Consider the following 17,934-nt stretch of genomic DNA (forward strand, 5'->3'; position numbering starts at 1 on the left):
TTTGTGTTAACCAACAGTACATGGATGCATTTAGCAAGTGATTTCCATCACTACATTGGTGGCGAAAGTGACAGCCAGGACTGCAGAGATCACTGCTGAGTATATCCACATACTGCTGGATCTGAACACTATTCTCCACATGACAGCATGCATGAGCACAAGATGCATCCCATGGAGAAGAGGGGCCAGAAAAATGCCTCTGTGATCTGAACCTTGATGTGTCATTATGAGAAATGTGGTCTTGAGAGGCTCACAAAGTTCAGCCATTCCAACACTGGATAGTGGAAAAGGATCCATCAGATCCAAATGAGGTAAAATCTTATGTACAGAAGGGGACTCACAAAACTAGTCACAGTATAAATAGGAAGGAACTCACCGTATAGTACAAAGCATATCCTGGGGAGCCAAACTGAAATACTGGCTTTGAAAAGCAGGCTAACAAGCTAAGACAGGTCGGATACAGAATGCACAGAGTATGGCTCAGTGAATGGATCACTTTGAAGGTTCAAGGATGTGCTGCAGGCTCACATCCTACCCTCTCTTCTTTCTCTCATGTGCCAGTTATTTCCTTCTTTTTCAAATTGCTCTAACCACAGCTTGTCCAAGTTGGGGAGATTACAGTTAGTGCTAACCTTCAAACAATGGTTTGTAAGCCCACTTATGGGTTTCAAACCATGGTTTGGAGGTGAGCACTAACCACAGTTTGCCCAATTTTGATGTCATAGCAAGAGATGGTTAGAACAACCTGCATATGAAGGAGGGAATCTATGTGTAAGAAAGGAGGAGGAAATGCATAAGCCTGTGACATAGTCCAAACTATGTCCAGCCACAGTTTAGGATTGTGCAAATTGAGCCATTGTTGGTCTGCAGTACTACTAGAAAGATAAATGCTTACCTTGGTGAGTTCTTCTGTTTCCTGCCAAATACAGAAGCCAGAACATAAGGTCTCCCCTCGAGTATATTCTGGCTTTGCTGGATGCGTTGGCAATGTAACTGATCTGAATGCTACAACATATGGATCACTGGAAAAGAAGGAAACTTGGTTAGGGCAAATGAAATGAACTTTTCTCCTCGCTGTTTTGAAGTTCACCAGGCCTATGAGAACAACTGATACATCCTTGCTCCACTTACCTAATGGGCTGAAATTGCTCTGAGCTACTTAGTAGCTTACCCGTCATTCATTTTTGTGCAATTTAAGAAAAAAAAAATCCCCAGAAGAGATTTCAAAAGGCCATCTGAGCACCGGCAGGACTTTTATGTATACGTGTGCACCGTGTTCAGGTACAGCTGATGCCCTAAAAATTGGAATGGGGAGGGGATGCTTGCTGACATACCCTTTGCCGCAAGGTTTCCTTCGTGACACTAGGATGACAAAGTCCTGAGGCTTCTTTTCCTCACTCATCGTTTGACTAATTACATGATAGATCATGTCATCTTTGTCGACCTGCTGGACAAGTTCAGAACTCCTGCAAAAGAATATTTATTTGTAAAGAGAGAAACCAGAAATAATTTCTGTGTAGGTGCTCATAACCAAAAGATGAAACTGCTCAAAAACCAGGAGATAAGCAACCAGATAGGTGGATAGGATTGCTGGGGAACAACAGCAGGAAAGAACTACGGGCTTCCCATAGGGTATCTGGTTGGCAACAATGAGAAACAAGATGCTAGACAAGATAGATCTTCCGTCTAATCCAGCAGGGCTCTTCTTATGGTAGTATTTGTGCAACAGCAACTTAGGCCATATAGTACAACAGAGAGCAACAGCTAAGTGGATAACCCTTGGGGTGATCAAAATGAGCAAAGTAGGGAGAAAGAGGAGTGGTACTGGGCTTAGGATTACTGGTACAGTGGCCCATCTAGATCAGTTACCTACTTAGATCTGTGTTATGCTATGATTCTATGGGAGCGCAGAAAAGCCACAGCATGTGGTGTTGGGCAAATAACTCCATTTGATAAGATTCTCAGGGTGTGGGTGGTTTGTTTTTCAAAATAAGTATCTGGGCAGAAAGACCCCTTATGCTGCAGGACGGGGAATTGGGGATACCATCCCTAACTAAAGAGCATTTTCCAGCAAGATTTCTCTCCTCCCAAGTACTTACGCATAATGCTTATCCCACTCATGCCTATGCCGCAGGTCTGAGAGCAGCAGGAAGGCCTGCATCGCATCAATGCAGATGGTCATCTCTATTCGGATAGAGAGGAACTTGTCCTCCTCCAGAATGTACATCTTGACCTTAAGACAGAGAGGCAGTGGAAGTTAAAAAAGGACCTCTAGCAAAGATTCCAGTTCAATACAAATGGAACCAGCGTGTAACAAATGCAACAAATATAACCATTGTTCATGGTACCCATGAGATGGAGAACAGCAGGTAGTGCTTGCAAGCACAAAGGCATCTTTTGGATTCAGCAAGGATCGATCTCCCTCTTCAAAAGGCCCTTTGCAGGAATATGTCACTTTAGCTCAAGCAGGGTAACAGGTGCAGTTGGAGAAAGAGCATCCAAGTTCCACGAGTATCCTCAAACGCCATTTCACGTTATGGCTATTTTAATGTCCAGCCTTAAACACCACAGCCCTGCCAGTTGCTATCAGACCATTTGAATATCATCCCATCCACCCACACATGCCTGCCTCTCTCTGTGACACACACAACTGGAGTCAGGGTACAACCCCAGGGCCTATTTTCAGTGCCAGAGCTCAGTCCTGAAATGAGATGCAATAATAACGGTAAACAAGTGCCACTGAGCATTTCGTCATCTCATGTGGAATTTTAAAAAATGACTTCTTTTGTCAGGGGCATTGGTTCCGCCTTGGCGTGGACCTGTTACTTTTGTTCTTACAAATTAACAGGGCTGGCCCTAGAGCTCTGGATGCTGCCTTTCCCTCATCACTCCACCATGGCTGAGAGATGCAAGTGGGTGCTGGGCCCCTGCAGATAAGTCTTTTCCCCTCCTCCAATTCTCTGCAACACAGACAGGATTTGGGGGGTACCACCTGACTTTGCAAAGGGCACCCAGACAGACTCTCTCAACAGTGCATGGAACACATGGGCAGAGTGGATGCAACACGAGGGCCTGGTAGATGGGTGCAAAACCTGCCATCTTAATTCTGCCCTCTAATCTGGCACCTAAACTCCAGTCCACTATGGCATTGGCTTGGCCTTGGAAATTAACCATTGCAAATATAGAAATATTTGCAAAGCTTAAGATGGCAGTTGGTGGCTATACACATGGAGTTCAAAGAGTTTAAGGCAAGCTGTCAGGAGCTTTCCAGATGATGCTTTTATCCTCATAGGATGAGACCCTTATCTTTCTCTCTCTCAATACTTGTTGATACATTAGCCACATCAAGCAATATCCCTGATAATGCAAGGGGCTGCTGGGAGGATTATGGGAGATATGCACTCTAGTACTGGAAAGCAGAAGCACAAACCTCAGCAGGAAGAAAAAGTTGTCTGCAATCGTAGAGGATTACAAAAATTAGGGGCAGGCAGCCAAAGGACTTGTAAGGTGCACCACAGCATTACCCAAGAGGTGCCTGTGAGATTAGCACAAATGCCATCCCCACAATTTACCATGTTCCTTTGCTTGCTAAGGAAAGGATCATAGTATGCCAGCAACTCCATTGAGCAGTTTGTGTGCTTGGAAGCCAGGATTCCTCACACAATGGTAGAGCTGGCTGGGACTGCATCATCTAGGACAGCTTTCCCCAACCTACTGTCCTCCAGATGTGTTGGACAATAACTCCCATCATTCCCCAGCCACATGGAGGGTGCCAGGTTGGAGGAGGCTGATTTAGGATAACTATACAGGGAAACCACCATCTGCTGGAAAGGCCCATGGAGAGGTTCGACACTTGACTACATGTTCTGCATTCCAGGCTGAAGAGGGCTGCTTAAGGATGGTGTTAGCTACCTTGTCTCTTTCAGAGGCAAGCACCCAGTTGGCTTTAGCTACTAATGTCTTCAGTGCAGTAACATTGTTGTAACTCAAATAAACCTGCATTGGAAATACAAAAAATAAATAAAAAATACAATGTATAATGATCGCTTCCAGTGTCCTTCTGATTTGATTTTTGAATGTATGCAGCAAAATCATGGCCTTTTTCTATTTCCTCCTCTCACCTGTCCTGTTACCTTCACCTTTATTAAATTATATGCCCCCGGGCAGGGACTGTTGTGAACTTTTATCAAAGCATCCAGTACAGGTCAAATTCTCTAAAAATAAATGCCTCAAATGCCCTTTGTGTCACTGAATCCCATGGAATGGTTGTGGTCTTGGGTATTCTGCAGTTCTGAAGTCTTGCCAAATTTTAGTAGAATTTGCCACTATTCATTGAATTTCTTTAGAAGTTACAGGGAGTCAAATCCTGGGAGTCTATCTATGGCAATCTCTGCAATTGCAAGCCAGTGGCAAACAGCAAGGCTGTGTTTCCACCAGCGATTTACTCAACCTGGCTGCACAGTGAGGTCTCTGTGTTTCCATGATGTTGTGACCACTCAGCATCAGCCCCGCATTTTATCGTGGAAAAACTGCTTCTTCTGAGACTGGCTATAGTCCGATTTTTCCAGCTTACTTCAGCTCAATTACTGGCCTGTTTCCACAACTGCACTTGGTTCGGTATTACAGACCTGCCCATGGGGCGTATAGCCCAGCCCTTGTGGGTGTTTCGCTCGTGACCTCAGTGACCCAACCCTTTCCCTCCATTTCCCATCACCGTTTTGGAGCAGGATGCCGAGGGACCAACTTTTAAAACGTCATTGAAAATAAGCACTAGAACACTAGTGCGTATAAGCCTGCTATCGCGGGCAAGCAAGTACTCCCACTACAGCCTGAAAATCAGGTTTATCTCAGTTTGCTTCCCCAGAACTACATGTGGGGAGGATCCACGGCTAATATTCCTTTGTGTCCTTTGGAGCAGGGAAACGATGCCGCAAGCATCATAGTCTAGTTTTTGTATTACACGCTAAGTCGCTATCTCATTATCAGACTATTGTCCAGGTCTTCCATCAATATGCACACCCTCTGTGCCAGTATCTTCCTATGAATCTATCACTCTATCGTGAAATAGCCCTAACACACATTTGCACTATCGCGTGATAGCGCAAATGCATGTTAGTGCTATTTTGCGATAGAGTGAATGAGTCATAGCAACATACTGCCGTGGAGGGTATGCATATCGATGGCAGACTGGTGCAATAGTGTGATAATGAGATAGCGACTTAGCATGTGCCTGCTAATGCAGTAGCCTTAGGGGTGCCTCCTAAAGCGGTAGCCTGCTATTTAGAGGGAAAGGAGGGGGGGGAAATGGATGGAATAGGGCATACATCCGAGAAGTCTACTCAGAAGTAACTCCCACTGTGGTCAGTGAGGCTTGTTCCTGAGATTGCCATTAAGGGGAGTAGAGCCTGGAGGGGGGAGCCTCTCTGTTTGGTTGAGAAGCCCCTGCCAGTCTGATGACGTTCACTTCCAATCCCCCCACCCCACCCCACCCAGAAGTATGTTTCTGTCAGCGACTTATAATGGTGCGGAGAAGTCATAACTGGAACAGCGCACTACAGGAACAATGGGAAGGGTTGCAGTGCCTGTTAACATGCAACTATGCCTTTGCTTTTTCACTCCTCTTCGTTAAAGCGCTATTGCACTTTAAAACTCACTTTAAAGGGGGAGAAGGGGCAGAAGGGGGAGAGGGAGGGGGAATCGGCGGGAGGAAGGGGGGGGAACACGGTTGAGGTAATCAGACCCAACCCAGACTCCTCAGACTCCACCCAGCCATCAAGAAAATAATTTGATTAGAGCCAAGTGGAAACATCACAGAGCCCCAGGCTACAGCAATGATGAGCCGGGACTTTTAAGCACTGTGGAAACTGGAAAAGGAGCAGATGTGATTGGGGAAACATCACAACAAAATTGCAAGTCAGGTGAAGCCAATAGTGTGGAAACACATCCCAAGAGTTTGCAAATGACGTCCTCTTCCAGTTCTCAATGCTCTTGCTCCCTCCCCACTATCAAAAGGCCTATCCTCCCAGAGCCTCTCTTATATCACGCCAAACACTTCCCCCTTAACCTGCATAATATATTCAGGCCAGGCACTGCTCCAAGGTCAGCTTACATTCTGACAGTACCATTTCCCAAACACCAGTAAACACAATACTTTAACTTTATCTTTGCTCATGGGTACCATTTCTAGTTACCTTCCACAAGAGGGCCCTTATTCCAGACATCTGTGGCATGAAGAAGCTCAGTGTAGTCATTCACCCTCTCCCAGATGTTGCAAGAATATGGATTTGAAGTCCCACAGAGGACTACAGCACCAGGGGGAGATGGGCAAACATTTGGAAGGAATCTATATTTACTAAGCTTTCCACCCTGGAGAGCATGGAGTTCCTAAATCTAAAGCCCCCTCAACAGGCAGAAGTTAGCAACTCACGGGGCTCAAAGTTTACTTTACCTTGTTACTTTGGTCCCAAGGCACAGACAAAGGTACTTCAGTATGTTTACAGGAAATAACATATTTTCTGTAGAAAGCAAAAGAATGCACTGGTTACTGGTTGATGGACAACAAAAGGCTTCTCTTAAAGATGTGCTTAAAGCAAAGTAGCAAATGTGTTTTGAACATGACCTTCCTCAGAAACCATCTACAAGAAATAGGATGTTTTGTTAGGAGTAGCCACCTGAGTAGCTTTGATCCAAGTATCAGCAAAGGAAAACACAAAGAACCCTGCAGATCAATAGATATGGGCTTATCAGGCAAGAGAGAGATATGCTCAACACTCAAGATTAAATGATCTTTGGAAAACCCACATAGGTGTAGATTCCACACTCACAGTACAATAGTAAGGGTCATACATTTTCAGTCACAATCAGATTGGCTTGTGACTATGAAGCCCACTTAGCCAAGCCACTTGAGCGAGCTCAGCAATACAAGATCGTGGATTCCTTTTCTATGCAATTAGATATGCCCCAAAGCAGGGATGGAGAACCTGAGGCCTGGGTGCCAAATCTGTCCTGCCTGGGGGCCAAATCCAGTCCTCCCAGATTCCCCAGATGGCCACACACCCCTCCCCAGGGCCTGCCCCCTGTCCTCCAATCACCAATCTTTGGGTGTAGTTTCTGGCTTTCATACAGTTTTTCTCCATTCTAAAAGGTTGAAATGACTCTCCTAAGGCTTAGGTGCTGGCAGCAAGAGCTTGAAGCTACAATACGCTGGGAGGGTTGTGCTTTTGGCCCCACCCCTTTTGCCTTTGGCCCCATCTACCCCTAGAATGTGGCCCCTGAGAGCTTCTCCGAAATGCAATTCGGCCCTCGGGATGAAAGAGTTTCTGCAACCCCATCCAAGAGGGCAGGCTACTATGGAAAGCAAGCAAAATTAAGCCAGTTTGGAATAGGGCTTGAGGAGGAGAGTTCACAAGACAAATCTGAAAGGAGAAACTGAGAGGTCACACAGCCAGTTTAAGCAGGGAGCAATCAAAATTTTATTTCAAGTTATACCCTATCTTTAGAAGATATGTTACTGTAATTGGACAAAGTGTTGCATGGTTAGTGGACTGGACGCTGAGGTAAGCTGGTGAACTGGGGAGAGGGGAGGGAAGTCTTCCTCTTTGGAAACCTTGGGTTTCCCCCCTATTTCTTCCTAGACACCACCAAGAGGGAATAAAGCAAAGATTTATTCTTGTTTATGGCTTGAAGAGTCTGAGATACAAGTGCTATCCAGCTGAGAACCTGTGGGAGCTCACCAGTGCCAAGTAGTATCCAATATATTACTTCTGATGCTCAAGGCATAATTCACTTTGAATTCTCCATTTTAAGAAACAATGGCCCTAGCTAGAATCTGGGCTACCAGAAGGATATACAACACCTTACCATGTGTAGCATGGGACACAATGTGCTCAAATGAACTATCAGTGTGTGCTTTTTTGGTGATTTTTTTAAGTGCATTTCTTCTCCTACAACAATTTTGGTGGAATGCATCTGTTCCCTCTCACCTTCTACTAAGGATGGCCATCACAGAGAAGTCTGGCCCTTTTGGGGCTCCTTGGATTTCCCTGGAGCCCCCAGTTCGGCTTGCATACAGAACCAAGCCATGGGCTTTTTTCTGAAATCCAGGAACTTAATTGGGGGTTTTTCTCTAAAATCGCCATTTCCCCAGGGTCCCCAATGTGGTGCCCACAATTTGCACCAACTGCAGTTGTGATTTGCTTAATTTGAGCAAATTTTGGCGATGAATTGTGTGAATTTGCACAATTTGTGCAAATTTTGGCTGTAATTTGTGCGAATTGTGCAAATTGTGCAAATGTTGGCTGTAATTCATGCATTTTTTTTTTTTTACACAAAAGACTAATTTCCAGAAATTCTGCCAGCGAGTCAGGCCAACTGGCGGAAGATGGAATGGAGTCCAAGGGGCCAAGCCAATGAAAGCTCATCGAGCTCCACCCTGCAACCAGATTCCTCCGACATCCCTACATTCTACTAGATTACATATGAAAGGGAGTAAGACAGGCAGACACCTGGATAAAGTTCAGGTTCACTGCAGTGCACTACCATCAATTCTATTGCCTTCTTTCATGTGTGGGTCAAGAGACCAACTTAAGAGGAGCTACTGACACAACTTCCTGCCACCTCTCCAAAAATATATTGCATTAGATTCCTTTTCCCTAGTTGTAAAGTTAAAATGTCACATATTAGCACTGAGGATATGGCTTTGCAGAACCTTGCACAGGAAACATCATATCTCATATTTAGATGCCGGTATTCATTTAGGGCTCCTTTCAGACAGGATTTGCCACATGCAATGAAATCTACTGGGATTCAATTTAGGGATGAGCAGCAAAAGCAAATGCGTAATATGGTCTCTGACTCAGCCTGGTGGAGTGCTTTGCTGTGCTGTTCTGGAACCAGTACTAGCCTTGGACTCAAGTGGCACTAATTTGCTCCGTCACAAGATGCTCTTGTCCTTTGCTCAACTATCGCTCCTTTACAATCTCATTCTCAGGGCCTAAGATAAGGAAATGTGGAGGAGAAGAGATTTGACTGATAACAGCTATCTATGACCTTCACGATGACAGAGCCATTGTGAAGGGGTCCAAAGTACCCCAGAATAGAGATTTCACCTTGACAAGCTCCATTACTCAAGATGTTTTAAACACAAAGTATCTTAAGAAGACGAGATCAGATAGGACGAAGTTCACAGGTAAGTTGAGCAAGGAGATTTAGGGACACAAGCACAGCCACACGCACTTGCATGTCAGTTTGCAAGAACTGGAATGTTTCTATATTTCTTTCTGCTCCAAAACGGAAGGCATTCATCTATTTATTTAGGCCAGAACATTATGGCGTCTCAAAGTCATAAATGGCATATCCAGTTGGCTATTAGTGCCTGTAATATACTTAATATTATTTAGACTACAAGCTTGCAGAAATGGCTGTGTTTTGTATTATACAACGCCTTGATTTTTCTCAAGAGCTTAAGAAACAAATGTGTAGTAATACACTGCTTGGACTTGCTGCCTGCAAGGCCAGACCTAACACAAGACAAAGAACCACAACCTTGGTGCACAAGTTTTAGCAATCCCTTTAAAACCACTTAAAGCAGAGGTGCAGAACCTCTTTCATCCCGAGGGCAGAATTCCATTCCAGAGAAGCTCTTGGGGACTGCATTCCAGTGGTGGGTGGGGCCAAAGGCAAAAGGGAGTGGGGCCAAAAATACCAGCATATTTTAGCTTAAAGCTCCTACTGCCGGTAACTAAACCTTAGGAGGGGCATTTCAACCTCTTAGAATGGTGATGGGTGGAGGGCATGGCCAGCTGGGGACTGCAGGTAGGCTGGATTAGGATCCTGGGGCTGAGGTTCTGCACCCCTGACTTCTGCACCTCAATTCAGCATGCATCAACCTGGTACTCAAGCAGCAGCATTGGAAAGAGAAAAAGCAATGGTACCTTCAAGTTGCAATACACGCACATAACCTCTGTGCATCTGTTCTAGAGCAGTTGGAGGCACAGCCTACACACCCTAAGGGCATTTCTACATGAGGCTTTTATTCTGCACCTTTACCGAGGCGTCTGCTATCGGATTCTTCACAAGATTAAGCTCAGCTCCTTTATATGTGCTTTTCTCCAGGGTTTGTCTTTCTCTTCCTTTCTATATATTTCATTATACAGCCACTAGGTGGAGCTGAGGTATCGCAGAATTGTGAAATTACATAAGACTTTCATTCTGCCATTTCTAAATAATACCACGCTTTCTTTGATTTTTTTTAAAAAGCCACGGGAATGGTGGCAAAGAGCAGGAAAAGCCCTGGAGGATAACAACATCATGTAAATGACCTGCAAACTACCATGAATGAGGAATCACGAACACACAATAAAAGCCTCACAAAGAAAGGCTCTAAAAAGCTGCCTGTTGTGGCAGAGGGTAATCTTTCTTGAAGGTGCTTCATGCTCTAACTTTGAAGCACCATTCCCTTTACTCCCACCTACTCACCACAGCCCAATGACCATAATGATTGATGCCATGTGTGTGATTAAAGGCTATCTTTAGCAGCCCACCATCTGCAAGACAATGTTACGGCAGGTCCTGAAGTGTGTGTGTGCTGGGGGCAGGAGGGAGAGAAGATGCATACGAACTTGTCCTCACTGGAGGGTAAAAGTTGCACAAGTATCTATTATTCTACTGTGGCTTCCAAATGTATTTAATCACCGCAAAATAGTCCCTCGGGTGGTTTTTCTGGGGCTATATATTTTCTGGGGCTATATATTTTCCCCACTACGAGCTTCTTTGCATGTAAAGCAGCCTTGAACAAGCTGGTGCTTAGTCCCGTCTCCCTGTATGCTCCAGTGTTTCATCTCTGACTCAAGGCGTCACACACGGTACGAGGAGGCCCCCACGGTGAGGGTTTGGTTGTTGCACTGAGGATGGGGATCTTAGGAATCCCCACTAACAGGTGGCAGCTAAAGTGCTGGTGTGTGGACCTTATACGGACTATATTTGTGTGCTCCTCCAGGATTAATTTTAGGACTGCAGGAGAGTTCCATGTAGCAGTATTCTGAGTGCTAAGTTACTCGCAGGGATGCAGAAGTGCAAGCGATTCCCACACCTGCGGTCCCCAGACTCCACACTATTCTATGAAGTTCACATCCGGTTTTAATTTGTTGACTTATATTAAAAAATTAAATAAAATTCTATTATATATATAGAAACCTAAACTTTAAGTGCTCTATTTTTAAGAGCACTTAATTTGAAATTAAATGCTCTTTAAAATTAGCATCTCATGAGCATGCATAAAAAGGAAGCTTTACATATTTCTAATTGCCTATACACTACTGCAGAAGAAGAAACGTGAGCTTTTTTGGTCTCCAGGTATTTCCCCTAATGTAGTTTTTGTTAATTGGATGCAGTATTATATTTGTATATGTAACACATATTTGATGTTAGTAGGCGGTTAAAATAATTTTTACAAAGCCTTTAGAAGACTAAAGATGGACCACAGAGAAACAAAGAGAGACAGGCAGACACAGGGGAACACACCTACTCACCAGTTGTGGCAACGTCTCCATAATATCTAACATTCAAACCTCCATTATCTGAACTCACTCTCCTCCCCACCCCAGAACTGTATTTCATTCTAAGCACCCTTCACAAACAGCACTCTTCTTTATCCAGACATCCTGAATTAGTTTAAAGTTACCCTGTGTATTGTTTTAGCGCTATGCTCTCCTGACAGAGTGATGTAGCCGTAGTTTATGAGCAGGCCCATGAGAGTGACAGATACAAACAACTAAGCCACAGAGATGTCAAAGAAGAGGGGTCTCTTGAGCAAGAAGATGCCATGAACCCCTCAGTCAGAGAATTCTCTATAACGTAGCACTGTTTAGGATACTTGCACGGCATGCACAGTTCTTCCTTCCTTCTTCCCCGAGCTTGCCTTCTCTCAGTGCTCTCAAGAGAATGCATTGATCCAGCATTAATGCCCCCAGAACCGTGGCCTTAAGGATAATGCATGCGGTCTCTGTCTGTGTTCTATAATAAATTATGAATTAGAGACAACCAAACAACAAGGCTATAAATACACTATGAGGTTTTAGTGACATAACGGGAGACAAACTGGAGGGGGCTCTGATGTCACCGCAAGGCAGAAGTGGAAACAGAATGAAACATAGAGCTGAAGAGCATTTGCTTTATAAATAGGACTTGCTGCAGAACAAAGAAAGAGACCAGGGGGTTGGGACAGGGCGGGGGAGTGGGGGAGAAGATAAATTTATTTCATCTTTGCACTGACTTTGTGGATTGCTTGTATCTTGCTTTTCCTTTCTTCCATGAAAACCTCTCCTTTATGCCTCCCTAGTTTCCCACCTTTCTGATAAGTTTTGCTATCAAAACATGATAGGCTGGATAATATCCAGTAAATTGTGGCTGTGGTCTCTTCCCCCTATCACCCTAGGCCACATTTTGATTCAGCATATTTTGCATGCAATTTATAATCAGTGTAGAATGCAGTGTCCTAAGAATATTAGCACTCTTTTTAAAAAAAAAAAGAAGAAGAAGAAGGAAGGAAGAGAATGTTTCTATCCCCCTCCATTATGGAGTTATGCTTGTAAACATGCAGGCACTGCCCACAAAGAGCTCCAGTGTCGAAAGAATTGAATTTAGATGCCTTGCATGGTTTCCAGATATCTCACGATAGGACTCAAGCTAGATTGTTCTATTCATACTGCTACTCTCCTATTCCAAAGGTTTAATGTCAGCTTATTTGCAATGCCAAGGTCCTGCCTAAGGATGTAAAATAATAATAAAGGGAAATGTGCTTCTGAGCATGTGCAAAGTCCTGTCCCTTGCTGGTGAGGAAATAGTGGTGGAAAACTACATATGCTATCCTACCCCTTGGAAATGGGGTAGGATAGAAATGTAACAGAGAAGTAACTACTGTTTGCTCCTACATATCTGGGATTAGGGTCAGGTATTACAGCCCAAACATGTTTCTTCCAGGTTGAGCCCTAGAATCATTCTGTGTTCTTTTGTTGTGGTCCCTAGCGCAGTTTCACACCAAAGAACTCTGAGTTCATCCCCTACCTTGGTGCTGTGATTGCATTTGCTAGCTTCAGTGGGCTGAACAAAGAAGACAAGCAGAGGCAACAGGAGGGCTGTTGCTCAGTAGCAGAGCACCTGCTTTGCACGCAGGAGGTCCCAGGTTCGATCCTCGGCTTCTCCAGTAAGGTCAGGAAAAACTCCTGCCTGAAACCCTGGAGAGCTCTTGCTACAGTCAGTGTTGAGAATTCTGGGCTAGCAGGATCCCTGGTCTGACTCAATATAAGGCAGCTTCCTATGTTCCAACAGAAACTGGGTGTAGGGGGCATTCTGAACAAGACTGAGTGCATGTACGAACACCCCCCCACACACACACACACACACGCACAAGCTGACAGTTGCCAAAGCCCTCTGATACTTCTGAAGATGCCGATCCCCTCCCCAAGGTGTAGAGGTTTCAGACTTTAAATATTTAGGCCCTTTGATAACAAAGCACCGCTAAGAAACATGATCCTCCCTCTCAGCTGCTCAACTCAATTGCTATATGCCACTTCTGCTGCTTCCAAGAACACCGCCCTGGTCATTTTGCTGAGCCAGGGCGAAGAGCAGAAAACTCCAGTGGAGGACTCCGTCCCCACCTACCTGTGGATCAAACCCAGCCACAACACACATGGGACACAGGAAGATCTGCTAATACGCAACAATTCCAGTCTCCTACATGTTAATATAATTTGACCACAGGAACGTGCCATAGGAAAATAAATCATATATGGTCATGGTTAAAATTCTACATTACCCACTTCATTTACAGATGGGAGGAAGGATTTGCAGGGAGGAGGAGAACTGATGAAAGGAAGCTTCCAGTTTGTTGTTAATACTTTCCCACTTACCTGTCCAGTCTAATTTTTTGCCTAGCACTCGCTTCCTTAAATCGTCTTTGTCCATCCTGTTAAAGGGAAATAAAATGAGTGGGTTACGTTTTGAAGACCCATAAGGCATGAACAGGAAGAAAGTGAGGCCTTAACTAAATAGACTGGTCAAATGTTAGGGTTTAACTCAAAGAGTTTAGGTTTGCCCTGCTTGCCCTCCAATAAAATGTATGGGCCAGAAAAGACCCCTACCCAGCTTGGATCCACTGTCAAGAAGCACCAACGCAGTGATTATCAGTGGGGTCTGCAACCAAATGTTAACATTGTGGAGAGCTCCTTTTCACTGTTACAGCAGGACAGCCAGCCAGGTCCTTCTCCATGCTACTCCATTCGATTCTCCCTGTTACCCAGTTTTCTGTTTTGCCTCTCTCCAACAATCAGTCAGTGCTCCATGGCCACTAAGCACGCTCAGTCCTCATTGGGAGGTTTGGGGGGCCAGGGTTTTTTCCCCCTTGATATTTTTTATAACTCTGCAAACCTTGGAGTTTGCCCAAATCTGCTGATTCTTCCCTCTTGTGCATGGGTGGTGCTATATAACCAGCAGCATCTTTCAGAAAAATCAGTCTTCACTTGCTTAAAGGCATGCTTCACACACACATATTTTTCGATACAGTGCAGCTACCACAATGTGCTTTTCTACCCATACATTTTCACATGATGAGCTTTATTCTGTGTGTACCCCACATGGTGAGATGAGCTAGTCTTGGAGATGCAGACCAAAGATGACATTTACCATGCAAAAACAATGAGTAAAGGTCACCTAAGTATCAGTGCTTCAGTATGGCTGAGGCCTAAGGCCACAATCCTGAGCTCACATCCCCGTGAGGGTGCCCCATACTTCTGAGTAGGCATGTAGAGGATTGGGCTGAAAATCTCTCAATTGCTTAAACAGTAAAGAATACAAAATATTTGACCCCTATGACCAAGCTCCATGTGTGCTCTGATGCACAAACAGAATTATTTTATACACAGATGACCCTAGTGGTATTTATGGAAGAAGCTGATAGATGCAGATGAAAACAAACCTCATGAAGGTAAGCCTGTTCCTGATTGCGAGATTAGGATAATTGTTTTAGAGAGCAATCCTATGCATGTTTAGAGGGGAAAATAGTCTGGCTGGGGAATGCTGGGAGCTGTAGGACTTTTTCTTGTCTAAACATGCATAGGATCATGCCCTTAGTCATTTCAACAGGCCTGTAAATAAGTTGGCCAGTGACCTTATTCCTATGGTAGTGGTATCTTTTCTCCCACAGTGGGAAAAGCAGCTGGGGAGGGCCCATTTTGAGTGGAAAAACAAATGGAGGGTGAAAAGCTTAAGCAGCCTCACTCTGCTGTTCCTCCACTCAAACTCATTCCCTTCCCCAGGCTGCATTTTGATTACAGGAACCAAACAGGGGGGAAAATACAGCTGCACCCTATGTCTATTTTGAACCTTTGAATATTTGATCTGATGAGGGTGGCATATATCAGCCTTCCCTAACCTGGTGCCCTCCAGATGTTTTGGACTTCAACTCCCGTCAGCCACAGCCATGCTGGCCAATGGATAGGAATACTGGGAGTTGTAGTCCAAAACAACTGGAGGGCACCAGGTTGGGGAAGGCTGGCTTAGATCTATGTGTTCAACCACTCACTGCAAGAACAGGGATCATCTGTCCACTGTGCAGTCAAGCCTTCAAATCATGATCCTCATACTATTGTGCATCTTTCCTAAGAGATTTCTTTGACTTCTGAGCTCACCTGAGTCACATTTTCAAGGAGGCCCCGAGAAGAAATCTGATTTTGCATGGTAAAACATGCTTCAGTTTTTAGTTAAGTGTATTTATCCAGGATTACCGATTTGATTCAAGACCACTGTCCATCTTGCAAAGCCATGTGATACCCTTCCCATTTCTTACCCCTGGTTCTGGTTTCAGCTCTGGAAGCGTGCGTGGCCGACCCTCTTCATTCAAGACCACAAAGGTCATGAAGGCACTGTTTATGTGTCTTCGGCTGACTTCCATCTCATGTCGATAGGCCTCTACACACACCCCAACCTCCATGCTGGAATTTTAAGAACAATTTTTTTTTTTAGCTACTGCAGAGTTCAAAGTACATGCAACATTCGGAGAAGCAGGAATGGAATCTAATATGTAAGGGTCTTTCTGTTAACTCTCAGGCATATTCTGAAGGCACATGAGGCAGCTGCCTTGCTGAAGTTAAGCAGGTCTGGGTCTGGTCAGTGCTTGGAGGGGAGACCACCCGGGAACCACATGTAGCCACCTTGAGTTCCACAGTGGAAGAAAGGTGGGATATAAATGTAATAAATAAATAAACGTCTGCATCCTATGGAACAATCAATTTTATCTGAATTCATTTTAAAAGACAGTTTCCAAAGAACATATGCCAACTTATATTTATTCAGCTGAGCTCTTTCTTCTGACTCATTCTGATGATGTCAACAATTGCAACAACTTTTAGAGGTCACTTATTGGTGAAATATTTTACATGCTCCATTTAAAAAATTACTCTATCTCTTAATCTAACTGTTCAGTGATTTTCTACCACTGCTACCACCATTATTATTATTTCTTCGATTATTTCTTTCTCAAAAAAGATTCAATGCAACTTTCAACAGAATGAAAACATGCACAATTCAAAACATTTGTATTTGTCCTGATGAACCATAAAATGGCTTAACTTGGGGCCAAGACCCTAGTTGTGGTGCATAGGGGGGCCTTAAAAGATCTGGAACAGGCCCCCTGTGCCTACTCTAGAGTAAAAAAAAGAGGTACAGCTGCTAGAAAAAGATGGAAAGTAATGTCTATTTTGGCCCTTGGACAATTGAAGTAAGCTTTCTACCAATTTCTGAACCAACCCTATTAACCTCTAGAGCAGGGCTGAGAAACCTGTAGGCTTCCAGATGTTGTTGGACTACAGTTCCCATTGTCCATCACCATTGGCCAGGCTGGCTGAGGCTGATGGGAACTGGAGTCCAACAACATCTGGGGGGCCACAGGTTCCCCAGCAATGCTCTAGAGTACAGAAAGACATACCTGTATTTGAATGCATTGTTGACAATGGCCTTGAACAGGAGGCGGTCCCCAACTTGAGATGGTCCCCTGAACTGGAACATTTCAATTGTCTTCAGGGTGGGGTGAGCATGGCACAACCGGCTAGGGGATGACAGAGGAACTGAACTGAGTATATTCTGAGAACTAAACAATCTGGTCTGGAGCATATAACCCATTCACAGACTATCCAGATACTATCACCAATTAGAAACAAGCTATAATCTCACATGAGAGATGCAAATGGCTCACCATTCACAACACAACCCATATTTACCATGACAAAACAAGAGTTAGACCTAAACCTAGATTCTCAAGCCAAGTTAATTTTCCTCAGACCTACTGCTAGGGAGACAGTCTATTTGTCAGTCCATGAAGACACTGGGAGTCCCCAACAATGAGGGAATGTAGGAAAGTAGGGAATCGCACATTTAACTCCCCTCTTACCCCTCTTCTCCACAAATACATCATCCATATATGCCCAGAATTAACAGAGACACAGCGCCACCTAAAGGAAAGCAGCACGTTTGTCTCTAATAAATGTGAATGCACTATTTATCCGCACTATTATCCAAATCTTTGGACAAAAACACTTCCACAGAAAGGAGGCTGCCAGTGCTAGAACAAACTGTCCCTGCTGAAGAGAGATGCTGTGAGTCTATTTATTTACGAGGAGAAGGCAAAGAGCATATGCACCAACCTCTCAGACAGAGGGAAGTGTAGAAGGGAGATGTGTTTATGTGGCAGCCAGGGGGAGACTGGAGTGCTACTTCTCCTCAAAAGAATGACAGTATACAGACTATAGCTTCGGAAGAAGAAAGGCCTCTCAAGACATTACATTTCCTTCCACCCTATTCTAGTGGAACTTGTTTCAACAAGGGATCTTGGGTGGGACCACAGTTAAAAGGAGCTCTGCCTTGCTTGTGCAGTAGCAAGGAAAA

The 17,934-nt window shown here is 44.4% G+C and overlaps 1 protein-coding gene across 6 annotated transcripts in view; it reads right to left on the reverse strand.

Annotated features, from left to right (window-relative positions):
• ACOT11 (acyl-CoA thioesterase 11) overlaps nt 1-17,934 on the reverse strand; it is a 149,599-nt gene that overhangs the window by 3,583 nt on the left and 128,082 nt on the right. For 4 of the 6 annotated variants that reach the window (XM_084852414.1, XM_084852415.1, XM_084852413.1 and 1 more), the window contains 8 exons: nt 16,979-17,098; nt 15,842-15,986; nt 13,908-13,963; nt 6,449-6,515; nt 3,913-3,996; nt 2,100-2,233; nt 1,335-1,466; nt 896-1,022 (listed from right to left, as the gene is read on the reverse strand). In XM_084852414.1, the coding sequence (XP_084708540.1) occupies nt 896-1,022; nt 1,335-1,466; nt 2,100-2,233; nt 3,913-3,996; nt 6,449-6,515; nt 13,908-13,963; nt 15,842-15,986; nt 16,979-17,098 (865 nt within the window). The remainder of the gene's footprint in view (nt 1-895; nt 1,023-1,334; nt 1,467-2,099; nt 2,234-3,912; nt 3,997-6,448; nt 6,516-13,907; nt 13,964-15,841; nt 15,987-16,978; nt 17,099-17,934) is intronic. The other 2 variants (XM_084852417.1, XM_084852416.1) reach the window with 1 other exon arrangement.

The sequence above is a fragment of the Heloderma suspectum genome, chromosome 4, assembly GCF_057233095.1.
Source record: "Heloderma suspectum isolate Gila_16-S chromosome 4, 16-S_ref, whole genome shotgun sequence".
NCBI classification, from domain to species: domain Eukaryota; kingdom Metazoa; phylum Chordata; class Lepidosauria; order Squamata; family Helodermatidae; genus Heloderma; species Heloderma suspectum.